Source organism: Bos mutus, chromosome 9 (assembly GCF_027580195.1).
Source record: "Bos mutus isolate GX-2022 chromosome 9, NWIPB_WYAK_1.1, whole genome shotgun sequence".
Taxonomy (NCBI): domain Eukaryota; kingdom Metazoa; phylum Chordata; class Mammalia; order Artiodactyla; family Bovidae; genus Bos; species Bos mutus.
Genome location: NC_091625.1, coordinates 96,228,862 through 96,252,247, shown reverse-complemented (window position 1 = coordinate 96,252,247; position 23,386 = coordinate 96,228,862). Strand labels below are relative to the sequence as shown.

At 43.3% G+C, this 23,386-nt stretch overlaps 1 protein-coding gene across 1 annotated transcript in view; it reads right to left on the bottom strand.

Annotated features, from left to right (window-relative positions):
- SLC22A3 (solute carrier family 22 member 3) overlaps positions 1–23,386 on the bottom strand; it is a 99,832-nt gene that overhangs the window by 38,207 nt on the left and 38,239 nt on the right. Inside the window, exons 2-5 of the mRNA XM_070376984.1 lie at positions 23,227–23,330; positions 20,861–21,015; positions 19,056–19,224; positions 18,092–18,209 (exon numbers count right to left, since the gene is read on the bottom strand). Of these exons, the coding sequence (XP_070233085.1) occupies positions 18,092–18,209; positions 19,056–19,224; positions 20,861–21,015; positions 23,227–23,330 (546 nt within the window). The remainder of the gene's footprint in view (positions 1–18,091; positions 18,210–19,055; positions 19,225–20,860; positions 21,016–23,226; positions 23,331–23,386) is intronic.

Below are 23,386 nucleotides of genomic sequence, written 5' to 3'. Positions count from 1 at the left end.
AGGGTCTTTTCCAATGAGTCAGTTCTTCGCATCAGTTGGCCAAAGTATTGGAGTTTCAGCTTCAGCATCAGTCCTTCAAATGAATATTCAGGACTGATTTCCTTTAAGATTGACTGGTTTCATCTCCTTGTAGTCCAAAGGACTCTCAAGAGTCTTCTCCAACACCACAGCTCAAAAGCATCAATTCTTCAGTGCTCAGCCTTCTTTATGGTCCAATTCTCACATCCACACATGACTACTGGAAAAACCATAGCTTTGACTAGACAGACCTTTGTTGGCAAAGTAATGTCTCTGCTTTTGAATATGCTATCTAGGTTGGTCATAGCTTTTCTTCCAAGGAGCAAGTGTCTTTTAATTTCATGGCTGCAGTCACCATCCGCAGTGATTTTGGAGCCCAGGGAAATTGTTTCCCCATCAATTTGCCATGAAATGATGGAACTGGATGCCATGATCTTAGTTTTTGGAATGCTGAGTTTTAAGCCAGCTTTTTCACTCTTCTCTTTCACTTTCATCAAGAGGCTCTTTAGTTCCTCTTTGCTTTCTGCGATAAGAATGGTGTCTTCAGCATATCTGAGATTATTGCTATTTCTCCTGTCAATCTTGATTCCAGTTTGTGCTTCATCCATACCAGCATTTCTCATGATGTAATCTACATACAGGTTAATTAAGCAGGGTGACAATATACAGCCCTGATGTACTCCTTTCCCAGTTTGAAACCAGTCCATTGTTCCATGTCTGGTTTTAACTGTTGCTTCTGAATCTGCATACAGATTTTTCAGGAGGCAGGTAAGGTGATCTGGTATTCCCATCTCTTGAAGAATTTTACAGTTTTTTTGTGATCCACACAGTCAAAGGCTTTGGTGTAGTCAATGAAGCAAAAGTAGATGTTTTTCTGGAATTCTTCTTTTTCTATGATCCAAAGGATGTTGGGAATTTGATCTCTGATTCCTCTGTCTTTTCTAAATCCAGCTTGAACATCTGGAAGTTCTTGGTTCACAAACTGTTAAAGCCTGGCTTGGAGAATTTTGAGCATCATTTTACTAGCATGTGAAATGAGTGCAATTGTGTGGTAGTTTGGACATTCTTTGGCATTGCCTTTCTTTGAGATTGGAATGAAAACTGACCTTTTCCAGTTCTGTGGCCACTGCTGGGTTTTCCAAATTTGCCAGCATATTGAATGCAGCACTTTAAGAGCATCATCTTTTAGAATTTGAAATAGCTCAACTGGAATTCCATCACCTCCACCAGCTTTGTTTGTAGTGATGTTTCCTAAGGCCCACTTGACTTCGCATTCCAGGATGTCTGGCTCTAGGTGAGTGATCACACCATCGTGGTTATCTGGGTTATTAAGATCTTTTTTGTATAGTTCTTCCCTGTATTTTTGCCACCTATTGTTACCTCATGTTAAGAACCTCCACCCATAGTTCTTCAGGCACTCTGTCTATCAGCTCTAATTCCCTGAATCTCTTTTTCACTTCCACTGTATAATCACAAGGGATTTGATTTAGGTCACACCTGAATGGTCTAGTGGTTTTCCCTACTTTCTTCAATTTAAGTCTGAATTTGGTAATAAGGAGTTCATTATCTGAGCCACAGTCAGCTCCTGGTCTTGTTTTTGCTGACTGTATAGAGCTTCTCCATCTTTGGCTACAAAGAATATAATTAACCTGATTCCAGTGGACCATCTGGTGATGTCCATGCATAGACTCGTCTCTTGTGTTGCTGGAAGAGCAAGTTTGCTATGACCAGTGCGTTCTCTTGGCAAAACTCTGTTAGCCTTTACCCTGCTTCATTTTATACTTCAAGGCCAAATTTGCCTGTTACTCCAGGTATCTCTTGACTTCCTACTTTTGCATTCCAGTCTCCTATGATGAAAAGGATATCTTTTTTTTTTTTTTTGGTATTAATTCTAGAAGATCTTGTAGGTCATCATAAAACCATTCAACTTCATCTTCTTCAGCATTAGTGGTTGGGCATAAACTTGGATTACTGTGATATTGAATGGTTTGCCTTGGAAACGAACAGAGATCATCCTGTCATTTTTGAGATTGTACCCAACTACTGCATTTCAGACTCTCTTGTTGACTGTGAGGGCTACTCCACTTCTTTGGAGGGATTCCTGCCCACAGTAGTAGATATAATGGTCATCTGAGTTAAATTCACCCATTCCAGTCCATTTTTAGTTTGCTGATTCCTAGAATGTCGATGTTCACTCTTGCCATCTCCTGTTTGACCACTTCCAATTTGCCCTGATTCATGGACCTAACATTCCAGGTTCCTATGCAATATTGTTCTTTACAGCATCAGGCTTCACTTCCATCACCAGTCACATCCACAACTGGGCATTGTTTTTGCTTTGGCTCCATTCCTTCATTCTTTTTGGAGCTATTTCTCCACTGATCTCCAGTAGCATATTGGGCACCTACCAACCTGGGGAGTTCATCCTTCAGTGTCATATTTTTTTTGCCTCTTCATACTGTTCATGACAAGGCAAGAATACTGAAGTGGTTTGTGATTCCCTTCTCCAGTGGACCATGGTTTGTCAGAACTATCCACCATGACCCGTCTGTATTGGGTGGCTCTACACAGCATGGCCCATCATTTCATTGAGTTAGACAAGGCTGTGGTCTGTGTGATCAGTTTGATCAGTTCTATTATTATTCAGTTCAATTTCAGTTCAGTCGCTCAGTCGTGTCCGACTCTTTGTGGCCCCATGAATCGCAGCACGCCAGGCCTCCCTGTCCATCACCAACTCCCGGAGTTCACTCAGACTCACGTCCATTGAGTCAGTGATGCCATCCAGCCATCTCATCCTCTGTCGTCCCCTTCTCCTCCTGCCCCCAATCCCTCCCAGCATCAGTCTTTTCCAATGAGTCAACTCTTCACATGAGGTGGCCAAAGTACTGGAGTTTCAGCTTCAGCATCATTCCTTCCAAAGAACACCCAGGACTGATCTCCTTCAGAATGGACTGGTTGGATCTCCTTGCAGTCCAAGGGACTCTCAAGAGTCTTCTCCAACACCACAGTTCAAAAGCATCAGTTCTTATTACACTGTGATATATAATGAAATAATTAAACAGCTCACCATAATGCAGAATCAGTGGCCGCCCTGAGCTTGTTTCCTGAGCTCTGGTGGTAAATACAGATGAAGCTTCGCTCACTCACCCTCCACTCACCTCTTGCTGTGCAGCCTGGTTCCTAACAGGCCATGGACTGGTACTGGTTCATGGTTCAGAGTTTGGGGACCATTGGCATAGGACAATCCCTGTCTGTCTCTGGGTGGGTAGCCCTTTCCGTGTAGGCTAATGACAGCCAGGGCATCATCAGCTCCGTCACACCAGTGCTCTCAGCCATGGTGAGGGGGGAGTCCAGGACAGTGTTCTCAGAGTGCCCTCGGGTGGGCTCACCTGCCTCCTGTATCCCTGCGGGTCTTCCTCTTGGGGCTGGGCCCCTCTCCACTTTTCTTCTGTCCAGCTCTCACCAGCCTCTCAGCAAGCAGCAGCGGTCCTGGGGCCCTCTCCAGTGTTCCCCATCCTCTAGGTTCACAGGCATCTTCTCAGGGCGTTTTGTCTGAATCCCTGCACTGATCTGACTGCGCCCGAGGAGAGGCCTGGCTGTCCCTGCTCACCCTCTATTTAGCGCGTTCTCCTAAAGGGTCAGTGCCCTGGATACCGTGTTCTTTCTGCTCTCAGAATGCCGAAAAGCTGGGTTTCTCTGACTGGGAAATGGGTCATCACAGTTCCTATTGCATTTTTCCATCAGAGCTTTTGCAATTGTGTTTATACTTTGACTAAATTATCTTTTTTCTACCATTTATAAAGACACTACGTATAGAACCTACTCTATAGTAATCACTTGAATAAAAGTGCACTTATCCTCCTAAGTTAGTGTTTCTCAAACTGAATTCTGTATCCTTTTTTAAAATTAAAAAAAATTTAATTTCTTTTTATTTACTTATTTGTCTGTGCCGGGTCTTAGTAGAGGCACGTGAGATCTTTGATCTTTGTTGTGGCATTCGAACTCTTAGTTGCACAATGTGGGACCTTGCTTCCTGACCAGAGATGGAACCCTAGCTCCCTGCATAGGGAGCATGGAATATTATCCTCTGGACCATCAGGGAAGTCCCCTAAATTATGTATTCTTAATCATTTTTTTTAAAAGAGATCTATGCGAAGAGTTGACTCATTGGAAAAGATCCTGATGCTGGGAGAGACTGGGGACAGGAGGAGAAGGGGACGACAGAGGATGAGATGGCTGGATGGCATCACCGACTCGATGCACATGAGTTTGGGTGAACTCCGGGAGTTGGTGATGGACAGGGAGGCCTGGCGTGCTGCGATTCATGGGGTCGCAAAGAGTCGGACACGACTGAGCGACTGAACTGAGCTGATGGTGGTACTCATTTCAGAAGTACTGTTTGTCAAATATTTGGGGTTCCCCTCCTCCTCCCCCAGCCCATTACAGGGGTGGGATTGTGGTGATTGGCCTGCATGATCGATCCCTCTCCTTGAATCTGCCAAGGACTGGTCAGCATTTACTTGCTGAAGAAGGACCCTCAGGAACTTCCTCTTTTCTGCACAGGTCCAGGCAGTGGCTGCTAGAACAGCCTGGATTGAAGAGTGAGAACCTTATGACAAGGTCGCAATCCCATATTCCTCAGTGAAGAGTAGCCTCTGCTCACTGCAACTAGAGAAAGCCTGCATATAGGAACAAAGACCCAGCATAACAAAAAATGAATAAATAAATAATACAAAAACTAAATGATGCATCTGCTTATTAACTGGTACTCAGAAAACTGGCTCAGGGTTGAGACCAATAAAGGTGGATCCCTACTTCACAGAGGCAGTGGGGCTACAGGGCAGATGAACTCAAGTCTGAATGTGGCAGTTAGAGCCGTAAGCTTATAGGAGAATGTCTGTGGCCTTTGGGTGCAGAAGGTTTCTTAAACAAAACCCAGAAAACAATCAATAAGCAAAAATATGCTGATATGACTGTGTCAAAACATTTAAGGATTTAAGAATTTTTGCTCAATGATAAAAAAAAAACCAGGCAAAGTTAATGGGTAACTAAAACAGTGAGGGAAAGATACTTGCAATGTCTAAAACCAACAACAGGGTAAAATTGAGGACAGAAAGGTGATCCTATAAATTGAAGGGGACAGTCCAATCCATTAAGTCTAAACATCCCAGAAAACTCAATATACATGGGCCAGGATACGGCGAGGCTGCCCACAGAGGGGAAACACAAATAGCAAAGCACAAAGTGAGCTGAGCCTCACCGGTAACCAGAGACGTGCAACCTAAAACACTCCGGAGGCTGGCCAGAGTGAGAAAATAGGAGAGTACCAGATGTGTGTGGGGGACACTCAGTGGGTACACTCAGAAAGCAAGCTGGCGTTACTGGACTCCTGGGCAAACGTCCAGACAAAACTATAATTCAAAAGGATACATGCACCCCCATCTTAACTGCAGCACTGTTGACAACAGCCAAGATCATGGGGAGAATCTAAATGTCCATGGACAGACGAAAGGATAAAACAGATGTGGCACATATACACAGCAGAATACTACTGAGCCAAAAAAGAGATTGAGAAAAATGCCATTTGCAGCAACACGGATGGCCTTAGAGACTGTGACACTGAGTGAAGTGAGTCAGAGAGAGAGAGACAACTGTATCATCACTCACACGCAGAAGCTTGAAAAGTGGTACACAGGAACTTATTTACAAACAGACACAGATACACAGATTTAGAGACCTGATGAAATATTTTCACTGCGATGATCATAATCGACTTGAACTTCAGAGGCTGGTTGTTTTTAGACACCCGAGTGTACCATGTAGTTTACAGAACTGTGGGAAGAAATGCTTCATGAACTGGAGCCCATGCTTCACTCCGTGGTCATCAAAGTCTGTTCCCCACTAATTTTAGATCAGCCTGTATAAACACAGCGTGTTCACGGTTATGAATCACAGAGTGGATACTTGAATTGTCTTTAGTGAAATTTGTCCATGCCAGGCTTCAGAGGGAAGAATTTAAGCCTGGAAACTCTACTAGTGATCAACATACACAGCAAATACTCAATCTCTATTGTATTTGGTGGCATAGAAATAATCATGTTGAGCATTCGTCCAATAAACCTTTTTCAGTCTCAAGATCTAAACTGTTAGTGGTGTGTGGGCCCTGACACATAAACAGGAAAGAAAACAAGGATTCGCCTTTGAGAAATGGTGCAACAACTGTATACCAACCAAGTTGTTCAACCCTTACAACTGCACAAGTGTGACTTGTGCTTAATGTCAGTGAAAGAGCAGAATATAGAAAAGCGGGTCTATTTTATTGAATCAAAAAAGTGAATGAATCTTGGAAGTTTTTTTTTTTTTAATCAAGAATATTGTTTATCAAGTTTCTGTGGAGTGAGGGCTTTCCTGAGAACTGCATACAACTTGAACTCTGAGAGCTCAGGAAACGATTGTTCAACAAATGGAAACTAATGCTATTTCTGCTTCCTGATCAGTGACTCCCATCCTAATTGAGTATGAGAACTCCTGGTTAATGTCAAAGAATTTAATGGTTGCCCAAATGATAGGAAAGTGAAAAAGTGTCAGTTGCTCAGTCATGTCCAACTCTTTGAGACCCCATTGACTATAGCCTGCCAGACTCCTCTGTCCATGGAATTCTCTAGGCAAGAATACTGGAGTAGGTTGCCATTTCCTTCTCGAGGGGCTCTTCCTGACCCAGGGATCAAACCTGTGTCTCTTGCATTGCAAGAAGATTATTTACCATCTGAGCCACCAGAGAAGCAACTGTGGTTTTACTTCTGTTCACTGAGAATTCAACATAACACAGATTTACTGTGAATTTAATAATGCCTTTCAATTCATTAGTCAGTATCCATCACAACAGCTTCTGTTTTCATCCGAGAAAATAGTACATATTTATACAAGATGTACTCTGCATATAAGTTAAATAAACAGGGTTACAATGTATAGCCTTGACATACTCCTTTCCCAATTTGGAACCAGTCCATTGTTCCATGTCTGGTTCTAACTGCTGCTTCCTGACCTGCATACAGATTTCTCAGGAGGCAGGTAAGGTGGTCTGGTATTCTCATTTCTTGAAGAATTTTCCAGTTTATTGTGATTCACACAGTCAAAGGCTTTAGCATAGTCAATGAAGCATAAGTAGATGTTGTATAACTTATATGCAGAGTACATCATGTGAAATGTTGGACTGATGAAGCACAAACTGGAATCAAGATCGCCGGGAAAAATATCAATAACCTCAGACATGCTGATGACACCACCTTTATGGTGGAAAGCAAAGAGGAACTAATGAGCCTCTTGACGAAAGTGAAAGAGGAGAGTGAAAAAACTGCCTTAAAAGTCAACATTCAAAAAACTAAGATCATTGTATCCGGTCCCATCACTTCATGGCAAATAGATGGGGAAACAATGGAAACAGTGAGAGACTTTATTTTCTTGGGCTCCAAAATCACTTCAGATGGTAACTCCAGCCATGAAATTAAAAGATACTTGCTCCCTAGAAGGAAAGCTATGACAAACCTAGACAGCATATTAAAAAGCAGAGACATTACTTTACCAACAAAGGTCAAACTAATCAAAGCTATGGTTTTTCCAGTAGTCATGAATGAATGTGAGAGTTGGACCATAAAGAAAGCTGAGCACTGAAGAATTGATGCTTTCCATTTGTAGTGTTAGAGAAGTACCTCTTGAAAGTCTCTTGGACAGCAAGGAGATCAAACCAGACAATCCTAAGGGAAATCAACACTGAATATTCATTGGAAGGACTGATGCTGAAGCTGAACCTCCAATACTTTGGCCACCTGATGCAAAGAGCTGACTCATTGGAAAAGACTCTAATGCTAGGAAAGATTGAAGGCAGGAGGAGAAGGGGATGACAGAGGATCAGATGGTTGGATGGCATCACTGACTTGATGGACATGAGTTTGAGCAAGCTCCGGAAGCTGGTGATGGACAGAGAAGACGTGTGCTGCAGTCCATGAGGTCACAAAGAGTCGGACACAACTGAGCCACTGAATTGAACTGATCCAAGATGTATTCATTCCTTTTACAGACAAGACTTGGTTGTAAAGGATTTTTGGACTTTGGCAGTAACTTGATGGTTCCCAAGAATCAGTGGCCCACTGGGCAGACTGCCACAGAATTCCTCCATTAGCTCTGGGCTGAGATCACATCTGCTGGGAGGCAGGAGTGTGTTAGCAAGACTGCTCCTCTCTAGTCACCCTCCATGCTCAGTCCTCTGTTGTTGTTCAGTCGTTAAGTTGTGTCTGACTCTTTGCAACCCCATGAACTGCAGCACGCCAGGCTTCCCTGACCTTCACCATCTGGAGTTTTCTCAAACTCATGTTCCTTGAGTCAGTGATGCCATCCAACCATCTCATCCCCTGTCATCCCCTTTTCCTCCCGCCTTCAATCTTTCCCAGCACCAGGGTCTTTTCTAATGAGTCAGTTCTTCGCATCAGGTGGCCAAAGTATTAGAGCTTCAGCTTCAGCATCAGTCCTTCCAATGAATATTCAGTGTTAATTTCCTTTAGGATTGTCTGGTTTGATCTCCTTGCTGTCCAAGAGACTGTCAAGAGTCTTCTCCAGCACAATTCAAAAGTATCAGTTCTTCGGTGCTCAGCCTTCTTTATGGTCCAACTGTCACATCTATACATGACTACTGAAAAAATCATAGCTTTGACTAGACAGACCTTTGTTGGCAAAGTGACAACTCTGCTTTTTAATACACTGTCTAGAATAGTCACTGATTTTCTTCCAAGTAGCAAATATATTCCTAGGGATATAAAGTGTCCTAGCATAAAAGTGTCCTTGGTTCAAGCCATTTCCACCAACATTCCCTAAGTTCTTTTCCTGGGAAGGATATAAGAACATCTTCACTCTTCAAGGAGAAGGAAATGGCACCCCACTCCAGTACTCTTGCCTGGAAAATCCCATGGATGGAGGAGCCTGGAAGACTGCAGTCCATGGGGTCGCTGAGGGTCGGACACAACTGAGCGACTTCACTTTCACTTTTCACTTTCATGCATTGAAGAAGGAAACGGCAACCCACTCCAGTGTTCTTGCCTGGAGAATCCAGGGACGGGGCATCCTGGTGGGCTGCCGTTTCTGGGGTCGCACAGAGTCAGACACGACTGAAGTGACTCAGCATCACTCTTTAAAGCTTCCTTTATTCAGCCACCTTAAGAAACATACATCCATTATTTGGAGAAGGAAGGCTTGCTCTCAATCAGGTCCTCTTTTTGTACATGAAATTATACTTCCTTTCCTCCAAAAGCACCAGATTCAGAGAAAAATGAAGACAGCAGAGATCCATATTATTTGTTCTAAACCAAGAAATATAGCCATCTCCAGATTGCATGGGCTTTGTCCCTTCTGTATCTGTATCCACATGAAGAAGCATTGCTATGCCAACACAATCTGGATGTTCTTCATCCAGCCGCCTGTTTTTGTTGATGGTGTTGTTGTTCAGTCGCTACGTTGTGTCCAACTCTTTGTGACCCCAAGGACCACAGCATGCCAGGCTCCTCTGTCCTCCACTGTCTTCCAGAGTGTGCTCAAACTCATGTCTTTGAGTCAGTGATACCATCCAACCATCTCAGTGTTTTGCCTTCAGTCTTTCCCAGCATTAAGAGTCTTTTCCACTGAGTTGGCTCTTCCCATCACGTGGCCAAAGTAGATGGATATTAATTTTTATTTTCTCCAGGGAAGGGAAGATTTAGCCCCTAAAAACCTAGCACCTGATACCTTTTATACCATCCACCTGAAGGGGATCTCTAGGGATTGAAACAAGTGGCTCCCAGTGTGTTTCCTCCCTCAGGATTTAGCACAATATTCTCATGGTTATCTACATCAAAGAAGCATGTCTGTGCACACCAACAATCTGTGTGCACCAACAATCAACTGAGCCCTGGAGAATTTAAATGATTTCACTCAGACTGCATCGCTCTTCTTAGGATTAGTTCTTGAAGAAAGGCAGTTTTCCTAGTGGGTTGAAGAACTGTCATGGCAACAGCAGCTCTGGTTTAAGAGTTAGCGCCCAGAAATTCCTGCCGGGGAGTGGGTGTACAGGGTTCTGGAAGCCGTGCCCATCGCGGCCTCCACAGCAAAGAACACTCTCACAAAGAACTAGGATTTTCTCATTTATTCCCAGTAGGGAAGCACAGGAATTTGGATTGCAGAGACTGATTTTGCCAGAAACATAGCGGGGGGCCAGATGGCACAGGAACAAAACACTTGAGAAAGCTGCCGTCTCCCTCTCTCACACACAGATGCGGGATTTCAGAGACCGCAGTAGACGACCGCTCTCCCGGCAAGTGTTCAAAAAGCAGGAACAGATGCACACTCACTCTGTTCGATCAGAGAGAGAAAGACCCAGAATGAAAGTAATTGAATCAGGCATTTTCACAATTCTCACAAAAAAGAGCAAGCAATACGAACAGAATAAAAGAAGCCTGTGTGGCTTATTCATTTCGTTTTGTATTTGAATTAATTTTGTTTGTGATGCCACCAGGGCCTGAGCTATGCCAGGAAAAGGCAAATGCTTCTCTGTGTTACCACAGGGGTGCTGGGGCTGGAAGACAAGGACTATGGTTTCCAAGGGCAAGGATCAGCTTTGGAGAAGGAGAAAGGGAGGGCTCCCTGGTTCCCAGATTACATAACTAATGAATGAGGAGCTGACAGGACTCTGTCACAGTGATGTAAAGCTTGGAACTCTCCCTCTACTGTTGTAATCTGCGTCATTTTGCCTGGAGAGTTTGCTGGTATTTCAGCTTTAGGGAGAGTGGACCAGCTGAACACAAGTGCTTTGGTTCTGTGTCTGGATCTAGAACGTTCCTCCAGGTGGAGAGGCCAGTGGCTGGAAGGGGACACTTGGGTCTCTGGCATTGCTGTCCTGTGTGGGACCCACCTGGAACAGGTGCTCAGCCACTGCCATCTCTAGAAAGAGCAGGGGGGCCAGTGATCAAGAGGGCTGGCGTCTGACTCCCTGACAATGGATGGATGAGTAAAGACACAAGCAGCGATCCTACTTTCAAAAGAAAGTAAACGGGGGCCAGGGCCTCAGTGGAACAAGCTACAGTTCAAGTCCAGATGAAGAACTAGAGAAGAAACCGGGGACTGAGTTGTACACATGAAATATGTACCGCGTTCTGCATGTCAACCAGTAAGGTGTGTGTGAAGGGATATCACTTCATGTCGGACCTTCAGATCAAGGCTGGAAAAGTTAGTTGTTTAAAAGGAAACTAGGGATTGAGGAAGAAAGAGAAAGCCCGTAGGCACCTGGCGGAAAGGGGGTGCCCTGCAGCTTGCATCTGACACCGGGAAATCCTAGGTCCCATTCTCTAGACAGGCCAGGCATCCCATGACTTCTTGTAGGCATCAGGGTCCATGGTGGGCTGGGAGAGACGGTGAAGCCAGAAACTGAAGACCTTTGGCATCCACCTTTGGGCACAGCTGGGAAGGTGAAGACCAGCCTAGTAACAGGGTGACCAACTCACCCTGTTCACTTGAGACTGTCTCTGAGTTTAGCTTTGAAACTTCAGTCTCCTATAGATCTCCCGATCCTGGACACTCAAGGACAATTGAGCACCCTACTGGTCACCATCTGAGTCCATTAGTTGTCCTGGCTCCTGCAGATCTCATTACTTGTTAGAAAGACGTCCTCAGATGCTGGGACTGACTGATGTCACTGTATGTACATATATATTGATATATATTTGTATTTTTATCTGGGTATCTTCCCACGTAGCACAGTAGTAAAGAATCTGCCTGCTAATGCAGGAGATGCAAGAGATGTGGGCTTGATCCCTGACTCGAGAAGATCCCCTGGAGAGGGAAACGGCAACCCATTCCAGTATTCTTGCCTGGGAAATCCCATGAACAGAGGAGCCTGGTGGGCCACAGTCCATAGGGTTGCACACAGTTGGACATGACCGAACAACTAAGCGCACACACACGTATTTATATTTATATGACACTGATGCTGAGTGCTTTTCTCTCACAGTTCTGATGTACATCATACTTCTCACGCCTTCAGAGCAAGAAGCATACAGCCAGGTTATTTCATGAGGGCCTCTGGCAGGTGAGTGTCAGGGAGGGGAGAGGCCTGTCTCCTACGATTCCTCACACAAAACACTGCTCTCCAGGAAGGTGCCCTGAAAATCTGCCTTGCGCGCTCCAGGGCGGAAATCTCATTCATCAAAGGATATGTGACTTGGATTTCTCGTTCAATTAAAGCCATGGGATGCTCTGGAACATTCTCCCTAGAGATCTGTACCAATTAATGAGAGTCCTCAGACCTGGAAGATTTTTAGGTCCAGTTTCCTTTAGTGGAAGAAATTTACTGTTTCATCACTCAACTTGGGAAAGGAACTCACTCTGGACTCAACAGTCCTTCGGTGCTGCGTTTATGGCTTTTTAAGGATTGCAACAAATACTTTCCCCATGCTATGTAATATCTTCTTATTTTCAAAACATTAAAGACACGGGAATGAATTAGAACAATCCATTCAAATATACACCATTTATAGAACTCAGGCTATTTTCAAAGATATGTTTAAGTAAGGGCATGGTTAAATTAATTCTCAGCGTCAAAGGTGCATTTTATCTTTGGTATATGAAGTGTTTTGACATTTTTTATGCATTCAAGAATATTCTAAATTAAAGCTAACATGGTAGTATCATATTACAGTAATCACTTTTTTCTCTTTCTTATTTTTTAAACTATGGAAGTATAACACATTTATAGGAGACTTAGAAAATACTGAACAAGGTTATAGAACAAAGTTACCTATAGCTCCACTATATATGAGTACAGTAATCATTTTAATGTGTCATGTTAAGGACGACGGCTTTGCTGGTAGAATGGAATCATTTATTCTGTATGAAGTCAAAGAGCTCACATGGTCTTCTTGACAGCTGGAATCATGGTATGGTTCCTCTTTTGGAAAAACCAAAATTACATTTATAAAAAACCCCCTTTGAAAGGAAATGTCACAAACAGATGTTCCCAAAGCTGGAAAGTCCCTCTCTGCAGTAATATTGATGCTTCTGTGATGGTTCATTAAAATGTAGGCTACATGGCAGCTATTAAGTGTTGGAAGTCTCTCTGGTAACCAAGGTAATTGAAAAACTAGCCTGACCCTTTCTAATGAGGTTTTAATAAATTCCATTTTGGAAATATATCAGAGTGGGATTGTTTACACCGATGATGGTCCCCTTGTGGTCAGAAAGCTCAAGTACCAGTTCTTAAAGCTACCCAAACATGTCACCATAGGAACTGCCCATGAGTGTGTTTCTGCATGGATGAGCATCAGTGTAACATCTGATACTTACATTTCAACAAGCTGTGATTAGCTATGAGCAATGAACTATATGCTGCTGCTGCTGCTGCTAAGTCGCTTCAGTTGTGTCCGATTCTGTGCGACCCCATAGATGGCAGCCCACCAGGCTCCCCCGTCCCTAGGATACTCCAGGCAAGAACACTGGAGTGGGTTCCCATTTCCTTCTCCAACGCAAGAAAGTAAAAAGTGAAAGTGAAGTCACTCAGTCATGTACAACTCTTAGCGACCCCATGGACTGCAGCCTACCAGGCTCCTCTGTCCATGGGATTTTCCAGGCAAGAGTACTGGAGTGGGGTTGTTGTTTCCTCCACTGCCTTCTCCGAATGAACTATATAGGCACATCATAAAAATAAGGACATTACAATCAAGCCTTACAGGTTTTTGAGTCAATAGAGGCATGACTATATTGCCAACAAATGTGGACATATTCAGTTCTGTAGTATTAGCTCTTTGTTAACTAGAGTTGTAACCTACTATTTTCTATGAGCATAGCCCATTAAGAAACAAGAGGAGGAGGAGGGGGGAAGAGAGGGATCTTTAGGAAAAGGATTTTTTTTTTAAATCCTTTAAAAAAAATGAAACCAAAACTGCTGCCAGTGTTACTACTGATGTCATTGTATAATCCAGGTCAGTAGGTGACAATGGCTATTTCATCAGGGTATCCATTGACTACTGATAGATGATGCTGTGCAACAAGCGTCATGATATAAAACGATAAGCATTCATTGAGCTCACTCATCTGTGGGCTGCCTGGGAGATTGCTGATCCTGGTTTCGGGAGACTTCACTAGAGCAGCTTTCCTCCAAATGTCCCTTAGTCTTCTGCATGCTCAGAAGGAGAGCCTGGAATGTTCTTCTCACAGTGATGGCTGAAGCCCAGAGACAAAGCCCAAGCATGCAAGCATGTTTCCTGACTCTACCACATCACATCTGGTCACCTATCATTGACAAAGCAATCTGAATGACCAATCCCCAAAATCGAAGGGCAGGCTATACACCCCACCCATCTGAGACCAAAGCAGGTTACATTGCTGTGACCACCATCAATGGAGCCAGGAAGTACTTCCATTCCCCGGAAATGAGGGGGAAGATGTTACTATGTCAAACAGCAATCTAATCTACTACAATCCAGTGTCATCTAGATAGCCAAAAATTGTGTTGGATCACCAAACTCCACTCTGGCAGTTGAACCAGTACTGTTATGATCAGCTACATTAGTTAGCTTTGACGGCAGAAACAAACACCCTCAAATCTCTGTAGCATACTGAGACACACTTAGCCGACAACAGTTTTTACTGAGGAAACAATGATTTCTTGGCCACATTCCATATCTAGGCCCTAGGTCAGCTGTTCCACCTTGTAGCTCTTCTCATTCTGGACCCACGCTGAAGGAACAGCTCCAGTTTGGGATGTCCTGATCTTGCAGCAGATGGAAAGAGCAAGAGAGAGGTCAGAAACTCACGATGTCTTTACAGATTCTGCTCTGAACTTGTCCCCTACCACTTCAGCTTCTCAGGCCTATGAGAAGTGATGAATAGGCTAGGGTTGGGAGGTGGCTGAAGCTCTTGTGATGACAGGAAGGTACAGCTGCTAGCTTTGCATTCCAGAAGATTCTTTCTAATGCATTCTAGCTTCACTGCAGCCTAGAATGTCTGCCCCTAGGATGAGGCAGGACTTGGACAGGTCTTGGAGGATAGGGTCATTTACTCGGTAATAACTTCTTCCAAAAGTCAGGATTTATCGAAGAAGAGAGGTTCTGTGAAAAGTGGGCATGGGTGCCTTGATGGCATTATACCCATGGAGCAGGGATACCAGCTAAAGCAATGAAATGTTTCTGAAGGTGTAAAGTGATTATGTGAACATAAGGTTTCAAGGTGACCCTAACATTGACATGGACAACAATCATTTGAGTCACCAAAATGTGAGTAACTGACAGCATTCTCCCCCACTCAGAAAATATAATGGGATCCTGCTTTGATGCTGGTATTGGAGTTCAAATCAAATGTCTGCACTATTATCCAGTATTTTTGAGTAATGAAAGAGACATTTTGCGTATTACCAAGCTTTGTGGAAACATTAAGATCTCTGAAATTAAAAAAAAAAGATGGTTTGGCCTATAATTTGACCGATCAGCTATAGTAAGGTATTTTAAGCTGAAATGCAAAATTCCTTTTCTTTTTAAAGATAATACTTTGCCTTCTGGCTTATGTTGTAAAATTTTTAATGGTTGGAGATGGACAGGATCAGTTTGAAGACATTTGTTTAAAAAATTGAAGCCCCCTTTGACAAGCAGGTGATTATAAGCATGAGACTGGAGCTTACAAGACAAGCTTGGAAAATCTCATGATGCTAACGAGCAAGGAAGCATTCAGAAACTACTGAAGGTGTGGCAGACAGACTCAGGAACCAAGGAAGATGAACCTTATCTGTCCAAAGATAGGGACGATTTGAGCATCAATAAGGATAATAACAAAAACAAAAGACCGAACATACACAGTATGTATAAATCCAGGAGGTCATAAGCAGGCTTAAAAAACCCATAATCCACAGTGTATTGATTACTTTTTGAGGATGTAGGCAACCAATGTGAAAAGAACAAGGGACTTCCCTGGTGGTCCAGTGGTTAAGAATCTGCCTTCCAAGGCAGTGGTCTTGGGTTCAGTCTCTGGTCTGTAAACTAAGACCTCAACCCTAGCATTCTCCACCCCCAAAGCTGCTAGAAAAACAAGAGTGAACCTACAGATTAAAAAGACCAGAGAGGCTTATCAACCAAAATGATCAGTAACTAGGATCCTAAGCCTACACTGGTAGTCAGGATGCTGGAGTCAATTCCCCAGAGAAACTGAAGTTTAATTCAAATCTGACTTTTAAATGGAAATCATCTAACTGCAAAAACTAGAGTTCCAGTGTCTTGGAAGTCACCAAACCCACAGTTCATGATCTTTCACAATCAAAACCATGTAGCGTGTTTAAGTATCTCCCTGCTGAAATGATTGCTAGCCTGCTCATGAACTCACAGCGAGTCAGTGAGCATTGGGCTGGACACTCACAGGACATGGAACAGCAGCTGTTCTCGTGAACCATCCCAGGGCCTCTCAGAAAGACTCATGTAACACGTGATGTGGCTGGTTAATGCAGCATCCTTTCATAAGCCATGAGGACATATTATTTTTCTATAGTCTTAAAACCTTGCTTTAGACCTTACGCTCTGGGACGACATGCGCAATGCCTTCATTGTACTCATTGCATGAATAGCAAAAATACTCATTTGGCCACTAAAACTGAGCACAAAGTACCATACATTTGATCCAGCTATGAAGCCCGACAGCTTGCATGACCACTACAAGCTGAGAGGCAGTGGGATGACTTTTCCCCTAAAAGCATAGCTGAAATGTACTCAAACGATGACAAGCATCGACTTGTCTTCATGGTCAACAGACATGTTTTCTCTTTACCATTTATTTTATGATCTGTAAACCTCAAGGTGAGTGTCTCAGGTGGCTCAGTGGTAGAGAACCCACCTGCCCATGCAGGAGACACAAGGTGGATCCCTGGGTCAGGAAGATCCCCTGGAGAAGGAAATGGCAACCACTCCTGTATTATTGCTTGGAAAATCCCACGGACAGAGGAGCCTGGTGGGTTACAGTCCATAAGGTCTCAAAGAGTCTGACATGACTGAGCAGCTAAACAACAAACCTCAAGGTATTGGGTTGGCCAGCAGGTTCATCGGGGTTTGTAAGGTGAACTTTTTGGCCAATCCAATTCATCACGAATCTGCTTTCAACAGTGACAACTGGTCCGTTGAAACCTTTGTAAACACAGAGCTCACTGCTTGCCACTTAAGTACAAGTGAAAGAAGGCAGAGATCCAAATATACCTGACCAGGCTCTAGGGAGCTACGAAGCTAAGGAGTTGACAATAAAACCCACAAAACCCAGTTTTATCAGAACTTTTCTAACTAAACAAATTGAATGCTGCAAAAGCAAACAACATTAGCAATATTAATATTAAAAATTCTTCTTAAATATCCTCTTATAGTAATCCTTCTGTTATTCTGCATCCACTGAGTCTTTGCCTCTAAAGCAAAATCCTTTTTTAGATGCTACTCTCTAATTATTCAGGCATTGTTTCAAATATATGTGTGTGTATATATATATATATATCAACAGCATATTGAGAATCTTCCAAGAATGAGCTTTTAATACATCACCTCTCTTTTCTCTCCATGTAGTGATACAGAGGGATCCAAAATGCCTTTGCTGAGGGAAGGGATGATGGAAAGATGGAAAGGAAGATGGGAGGGAGGGCAGACTGCCTAGCATCTATAAGTTTAAAGGCTGAAACATTACATCTTTGTCCAAGCTCTGCTTGACATAGATAATATTTGCAAGACTAAATTTAAAAACAAAACTTTAGACTAAAATTGAATGTTAAGAAAAGATTTATAGTTTGTGCAATTAAGGTGAATGAATGGTTAATTACTATGAGATCTAGTAATTTGGTACAACTATTAACATATGGACTAAATGACCAGTTCACTTCAGCTATAACACTATAATTACTCTGCAATTACTTCTATGATTCCTCCCAAGGTTTTCTTTTTTTAAGTCAAATTATCAATGATTAGTCAGATGTTTGATGATACGTGCGTGAGAAATTAATTCACGCACTTTAACAAGACTCGTTACCAGTAATATGTAAAATTACCTCTGAGTAATTTGGCGAGAGGTATTTCCCATTGCATTTGGCAATGCTCCTCAGAATTTTTAAGGCTTTATCTCCTTTCTTCCGAGTAATCAGCCAGCGGGGAGATTCAGGAACAACCCTAATGAGAAGAAGTCTTTCTTGAGTTACACTTGTGAATTTCAAAAGTTTATGACTTGAGTTTCATTCAAAATGGATCTTATAATTAGATACATACTTAGAAGATTCTGAGAGCTTAGAATTAGCTCTCTGAAACGTAAATTACCTTTGCAAGCTTATAGTGGAAGGAAAAAATGCTCACTGGACAACTGAATCATTGCTCATGACAAAATAAATCAATATTACATTGCTCTTGCAAGAAAGCTATATTAGAATACACGTCCTCAATTACATAGAAGAAAAGAATTGGGATTTAATGAGCATTTAGGAAAAGGTTGAGAACCTGATTTATGTAAACTGATTTGCTCATACACTAAAATTAAATTAGAGGAATAATTAAAATATTAAAATAACAAGAATCAAATGCCTACACCTATAATTTTCTGATAATTTAATTTTCTGAGGCTCTTAACATTTTCTCATTCCCCTGAGAACTCCTGAGTAACATTAGTTTGCTTAGTAAAATATACAGAGAAGCAATCTTGTTCACTGCATTTAAACTGCATGTTGAAATACTGGCAGATACAGTCTGTTGCCTCGTGGTTTTCCTAAAAATGCTACAAAATAACAAAACATAATTAATACTCTACTTTAAATGTATTTCGGAATTTTATAATTTAATAAAAAGAATTAGCCAAAAATCAATCAATAAATAACCTCTGAAAATTCTCTAGAAGTTCTCAAAGCCCATTTCTGGAGATGTTAGACGTCTCTCGTAATCTCCTTCATGTCCATGTTTGCTTAGAAGCATTCATTCTAAGTGTCTGTTGAGTAAGAATAAATTTGATAATGACCAAAATCAAATTACCAGTAATAAAGGAGGAAGAGAAAGTTGGGCAGTGTGATGGCTAGCTGGATCCCCTGCCAATTGGGGATAAAGTAGGCGATTCCAGGAAGAATTATGATTCCAAGGGTGAAGAACATTTGAATCACTATTCCCACAATCCTTCTTTGCTTTGAACCTACTATTTCAGTCACTGAAGGAAAATAAACACAGAGGTTAGGGAAGCTCAATATCAGTTCTAAAACAAAGAAAGAGACAAAGACATTACACCTGTTACACCCGTCCGTCAGTATCACCAGGATACTGTGCGGTGTTCACTGTGCTCCCAAGCCCTCTGGTCAAATCCAGTGCATGCTCAGTCACTCGGTCTTGTCTGACTCTTTGCACCCCCATGGACTGTAGCCCACCAGGCTCCTCGGTGCATGGGATTTCCCAGGCAAGAGTACTGAAGGGGGTTGCCATATCCTTCTCCAGGGGATCTTCCCAATCCAGGGACTGAATTCGCGTCTCCTGCAGCTCCTGCTTTGCATATGGAATCTATTGGTTTCTATCTGCCCCTAATTCCATTCTGATCATCCTGGGGTATGCTCCCTTACTGCTGTCCTAAGAGCACAACTAGGAAAATTCACTGAGACTGAGGTTTCCTTAAAAACGCTTCATAGAAGTTACCCTGCCTATGCCGGTCATCAACCATTAGGGCCCCCAGCTCTCTCTCTTCTTCCCCACCCACGATAAAGATCCAAAAGATCCCCAAAGTGGGCACCCCAAAGAGGGATCGTCTGGCAGTAACAGAAGAGAGTGGAAGCCCACAGGTCTGGAGTGATAATCCAAGAAAAGGCTTCACGTTTCCCTGGTCACAAATCCACTGTGACTCTGAGAAGGTGCCCATCCCAGACACGACTGGAAAGAGAACAGCCAGGACCTTCTCCAGTAACAGGAGCAAGGAGCAAAGAGAAGTTTTTCTTCAGAAGCCCATCTTTCTGGGTATAGAAGATAGCAAAGGTTTACAAATGAAGCTCTCGTGTTCAGGTCGTATCTCCTGTGTGGTAAAAAGTGCTCCACTTGTGTGGAAGGAATAGAATCAAAGGAATAATATTTGAGAGCACAGCAATGTTAGCTCACACTGTGTCATAGAAATATATGGAAAATGCTTTTAAAATGTTTCAAGGAACTAAAATTAATCTCTGAGAAAGCAAAGCAAGGGCTTCCCTGGTGGTCCAGTGGTTAAGAATCTGCCTGCCAATACAGGGGACACCGGTTCGATCCCTGATCTGGAAAGATCCCCCACGCCATGGGTCAATTAAGTCCAGGTGCCACAGCTTCTGAGCCTGCGCCCTGCAACCCACGAGCTGTAACTACTGAGTCCATGTGCTGCGACGACTGAAGCCCAAGCTCCCTGGAGTCCACGCTCTGCAACCAGAGAAGCCGCCGTGAACAGAAGCTGTGCACCGCAACTCGAGAGCGGCCCACGCACAGCAACGCGAACCCAGTGCAGCCAAAAATAAATGAAAAAAAGAAAGAAGAAAGCAAAGCGAGAAAGCATGCAACAACAGTATGACTAGAAAGTGCTAGAAAGTGGTTCACCCCAGTTTTTTGTGATATTTCATATTTGGTTTTCACATATGTACATAATATATACCAAATACAATGGTGGGAATTTTAATTTCTAAAGACTCGACGGCTTGTCTCTCACCCTCCTATGTGGCAGGAGTAACCACTGCAGTAGGAGTGAAGCGGCATCAGACTTGCCGGAGGAAGGCTGAGCAGCCGCACTTCTCACCCCCAAACCCTGATTCTCAAACACACCAGGAGACGAAGCCAGGTCTTACCGATCACGTAGCAGGTCATCCATGTCCCCTTTCCGAACACGCCTTGTAGGAAGCGGAAGATCACAAACACGGGGAAATTGGGAGCAAACGCCACCACGACACCAGTGACGCCAACACCGAAACACGATAGCAAGTAAATGACTATTCGGCCGTACCTTTTTGAGAATCAAAGAGGAAGAGATTACCTTAAACGTTTTTTTCAACACGATGAGAAGACTATCATTGTAAGTGTTGTTAAAAGAACTTCAAGTGCAGAACTTTTGTCTCCTAGAAGTTCCTGATCACTATGTCAAGGATTATGGAAAGTGCTACGTTTTGCTTTATAGCAAAACTTGGGCAAATAAAAACATATGCCTCTGAAGTGACATTATGAAATTTAAAGCACAGGATGCATCCTTTGGGACTGCAGTTTCCAAAAGAGATAAGCTTCTCCATCTCTTCATGCCCTCATCCACAACATTTTCTCCCATACGATCTCCCTGGTGGCAGCTTGGACACTTCCTAGCATCTCTGTGGGTGGAGTCAGAAGGAGAGGCACAGAAAGAAGCGGAAATGGTCATGGCGGCCAAGAGGCCTGGCCTTCCATCTTGGCTCAACCATACACCAGTCATGCAACTTGGGGTGAATTTCCTGAGAAATTTCCATCAAATTCACACAGTTTCTTGCTTCACAGTGGAGATGAAAGTGGTCTCAGTTTACCACTTTTGAATGAATTTACTTTAATTCATTCTCTGCCTTTCCTACTGTCCTCCTGCAGACATGTTGTTGTTTAGTTGATAAGTTGTGTCTGACTCTTTTGTGACCCTGCGGGTGGTAGCCCTCCAGGCTCTTCCGTCCATGGGATTTCCCAGGAAAGAATACTGCAGGGCAGAAGGGGGCAGGGAAAAGGAAGATAGAGTCCTTCGTGTTGAATATCCAGGTATCTGCCATTAATGTATGCATTGGCTTTTCATTTAAGCCACACCATTTTCAAACCTTGGATTAGAAATGCCCTGGATATATAATAATATTTCCATAAATATAAGAGGTACCTATGATGGGCCAGGAATTTGGATGTATGCTTGCTCAGTCACTAAGTCATGTCTGACTCTTTGAAACTCCATGGACTGTAGCCCTCCAGGCTCCTCTGTCCATGGGATTTCCCAGGCAAGAATACTGGAGTGGGTTGCCTCCTCCAGGGGATCTTCTTGAACAGGGATCAAACCTGCATCTCTTGCATTGGCAGGCAGATTCTTGATCACTGAGCCACCTGGGAAGCCCCTTACAGATAGGTGACCTACTCCATTGTTTCTTGTCCTTTCCTTCAAGACTGTGAGATTGAAGGAGTTGACAGACGGTCAGCCCTTAGGCGGGGCAAAGGAATATGCATGACTCTGTCTTCCTCCACAGAGCACCAGGTCATCTCCAAGGTCAGGAGCCCAGCCCCTCCTGGAATACAAGTAGGAAAAGCCCACCTCCCCCCAGTAGCTGATTTACTGTAGTTTGAAGATACCTTTACTGACTGTAAAAGAGAAACACGCAGAAGCAAAACCTAATGTTTAAATTAGAAAGAGAAACAACAAAATGAAAGAAATACATACTGAAATCCTAAAAAGCAAACCCAAATGGCAGCCACCTAGGAGAGAGAGTGATGTGGGGGATGAGAGGGGATTGAGGAAGAAAAGATGAATCGAAAAGGCTGGAAGCAGGAAGTAGGAAAGACGCAGATAAGAGAGGGGGCACAGCACCAGACCCAGAGGATTAGGGAGACGTCTCATGTTGAGGAGGGCTGGGGAACAGCTCAAGAAAAAGAAGATGAAGGAGCAGAAACCAAAGGTTCTACCCATTTTGAAGTCTTGGTCTGGTCAAACAACGACCAATTGCCTACAGGATTTGGGGCATTTTGTTGGAATTCGCTAATTAATTGCTGTTGGCAGCTCTGTAAGAGACCCTCCTGAGCTGGGGTGACCATTTTTAAATTGAATGAAACAAATTTGTAAGGGGCTGACTTTATGACTAAATCAATCAAACCACAACTAGGGAGTTACTGAAGTGCATGGAATTATCTCCAGAGCGTCCAGACAAGCCAGCCCTCGGCCCAGACACAAAGTCACTGCCTTGCTGGTCTGTGTTCGCTCTCAGACGTGTTCAGACCCAAGCAGAGCAGCCCCAGTGGGTTGTACAGTTCAAGGGATAAGCAGATGCAGTTTAAGAAGAAGGAAAGAATTAGTCCAACCAAACAGGTGTTCAGCATCAAGAGTGGGGGCATGAAGACTCTTTTCCAGATGTAGAAAGCATAGCTTCCTAATAGTTAACGTGAAACATCTTCCTCTACACAGGTATACACCATCTTCTAGACGTGAAGTGGCTGTCTTACCCATGCCTACCTGTCCGCTGCATAGCCCAAGGTGAACGCCCCGGCCAGGAAGCCCAGGTTCAGGATGGCTTGTGTGAGATCCAGCATCCAAGCGTTGACACACACGAGGTCAAACTGGGGAGACAAAGAAAACCCATGAGAGATCCGTGGCAATGCTCCTCCTCAAGACA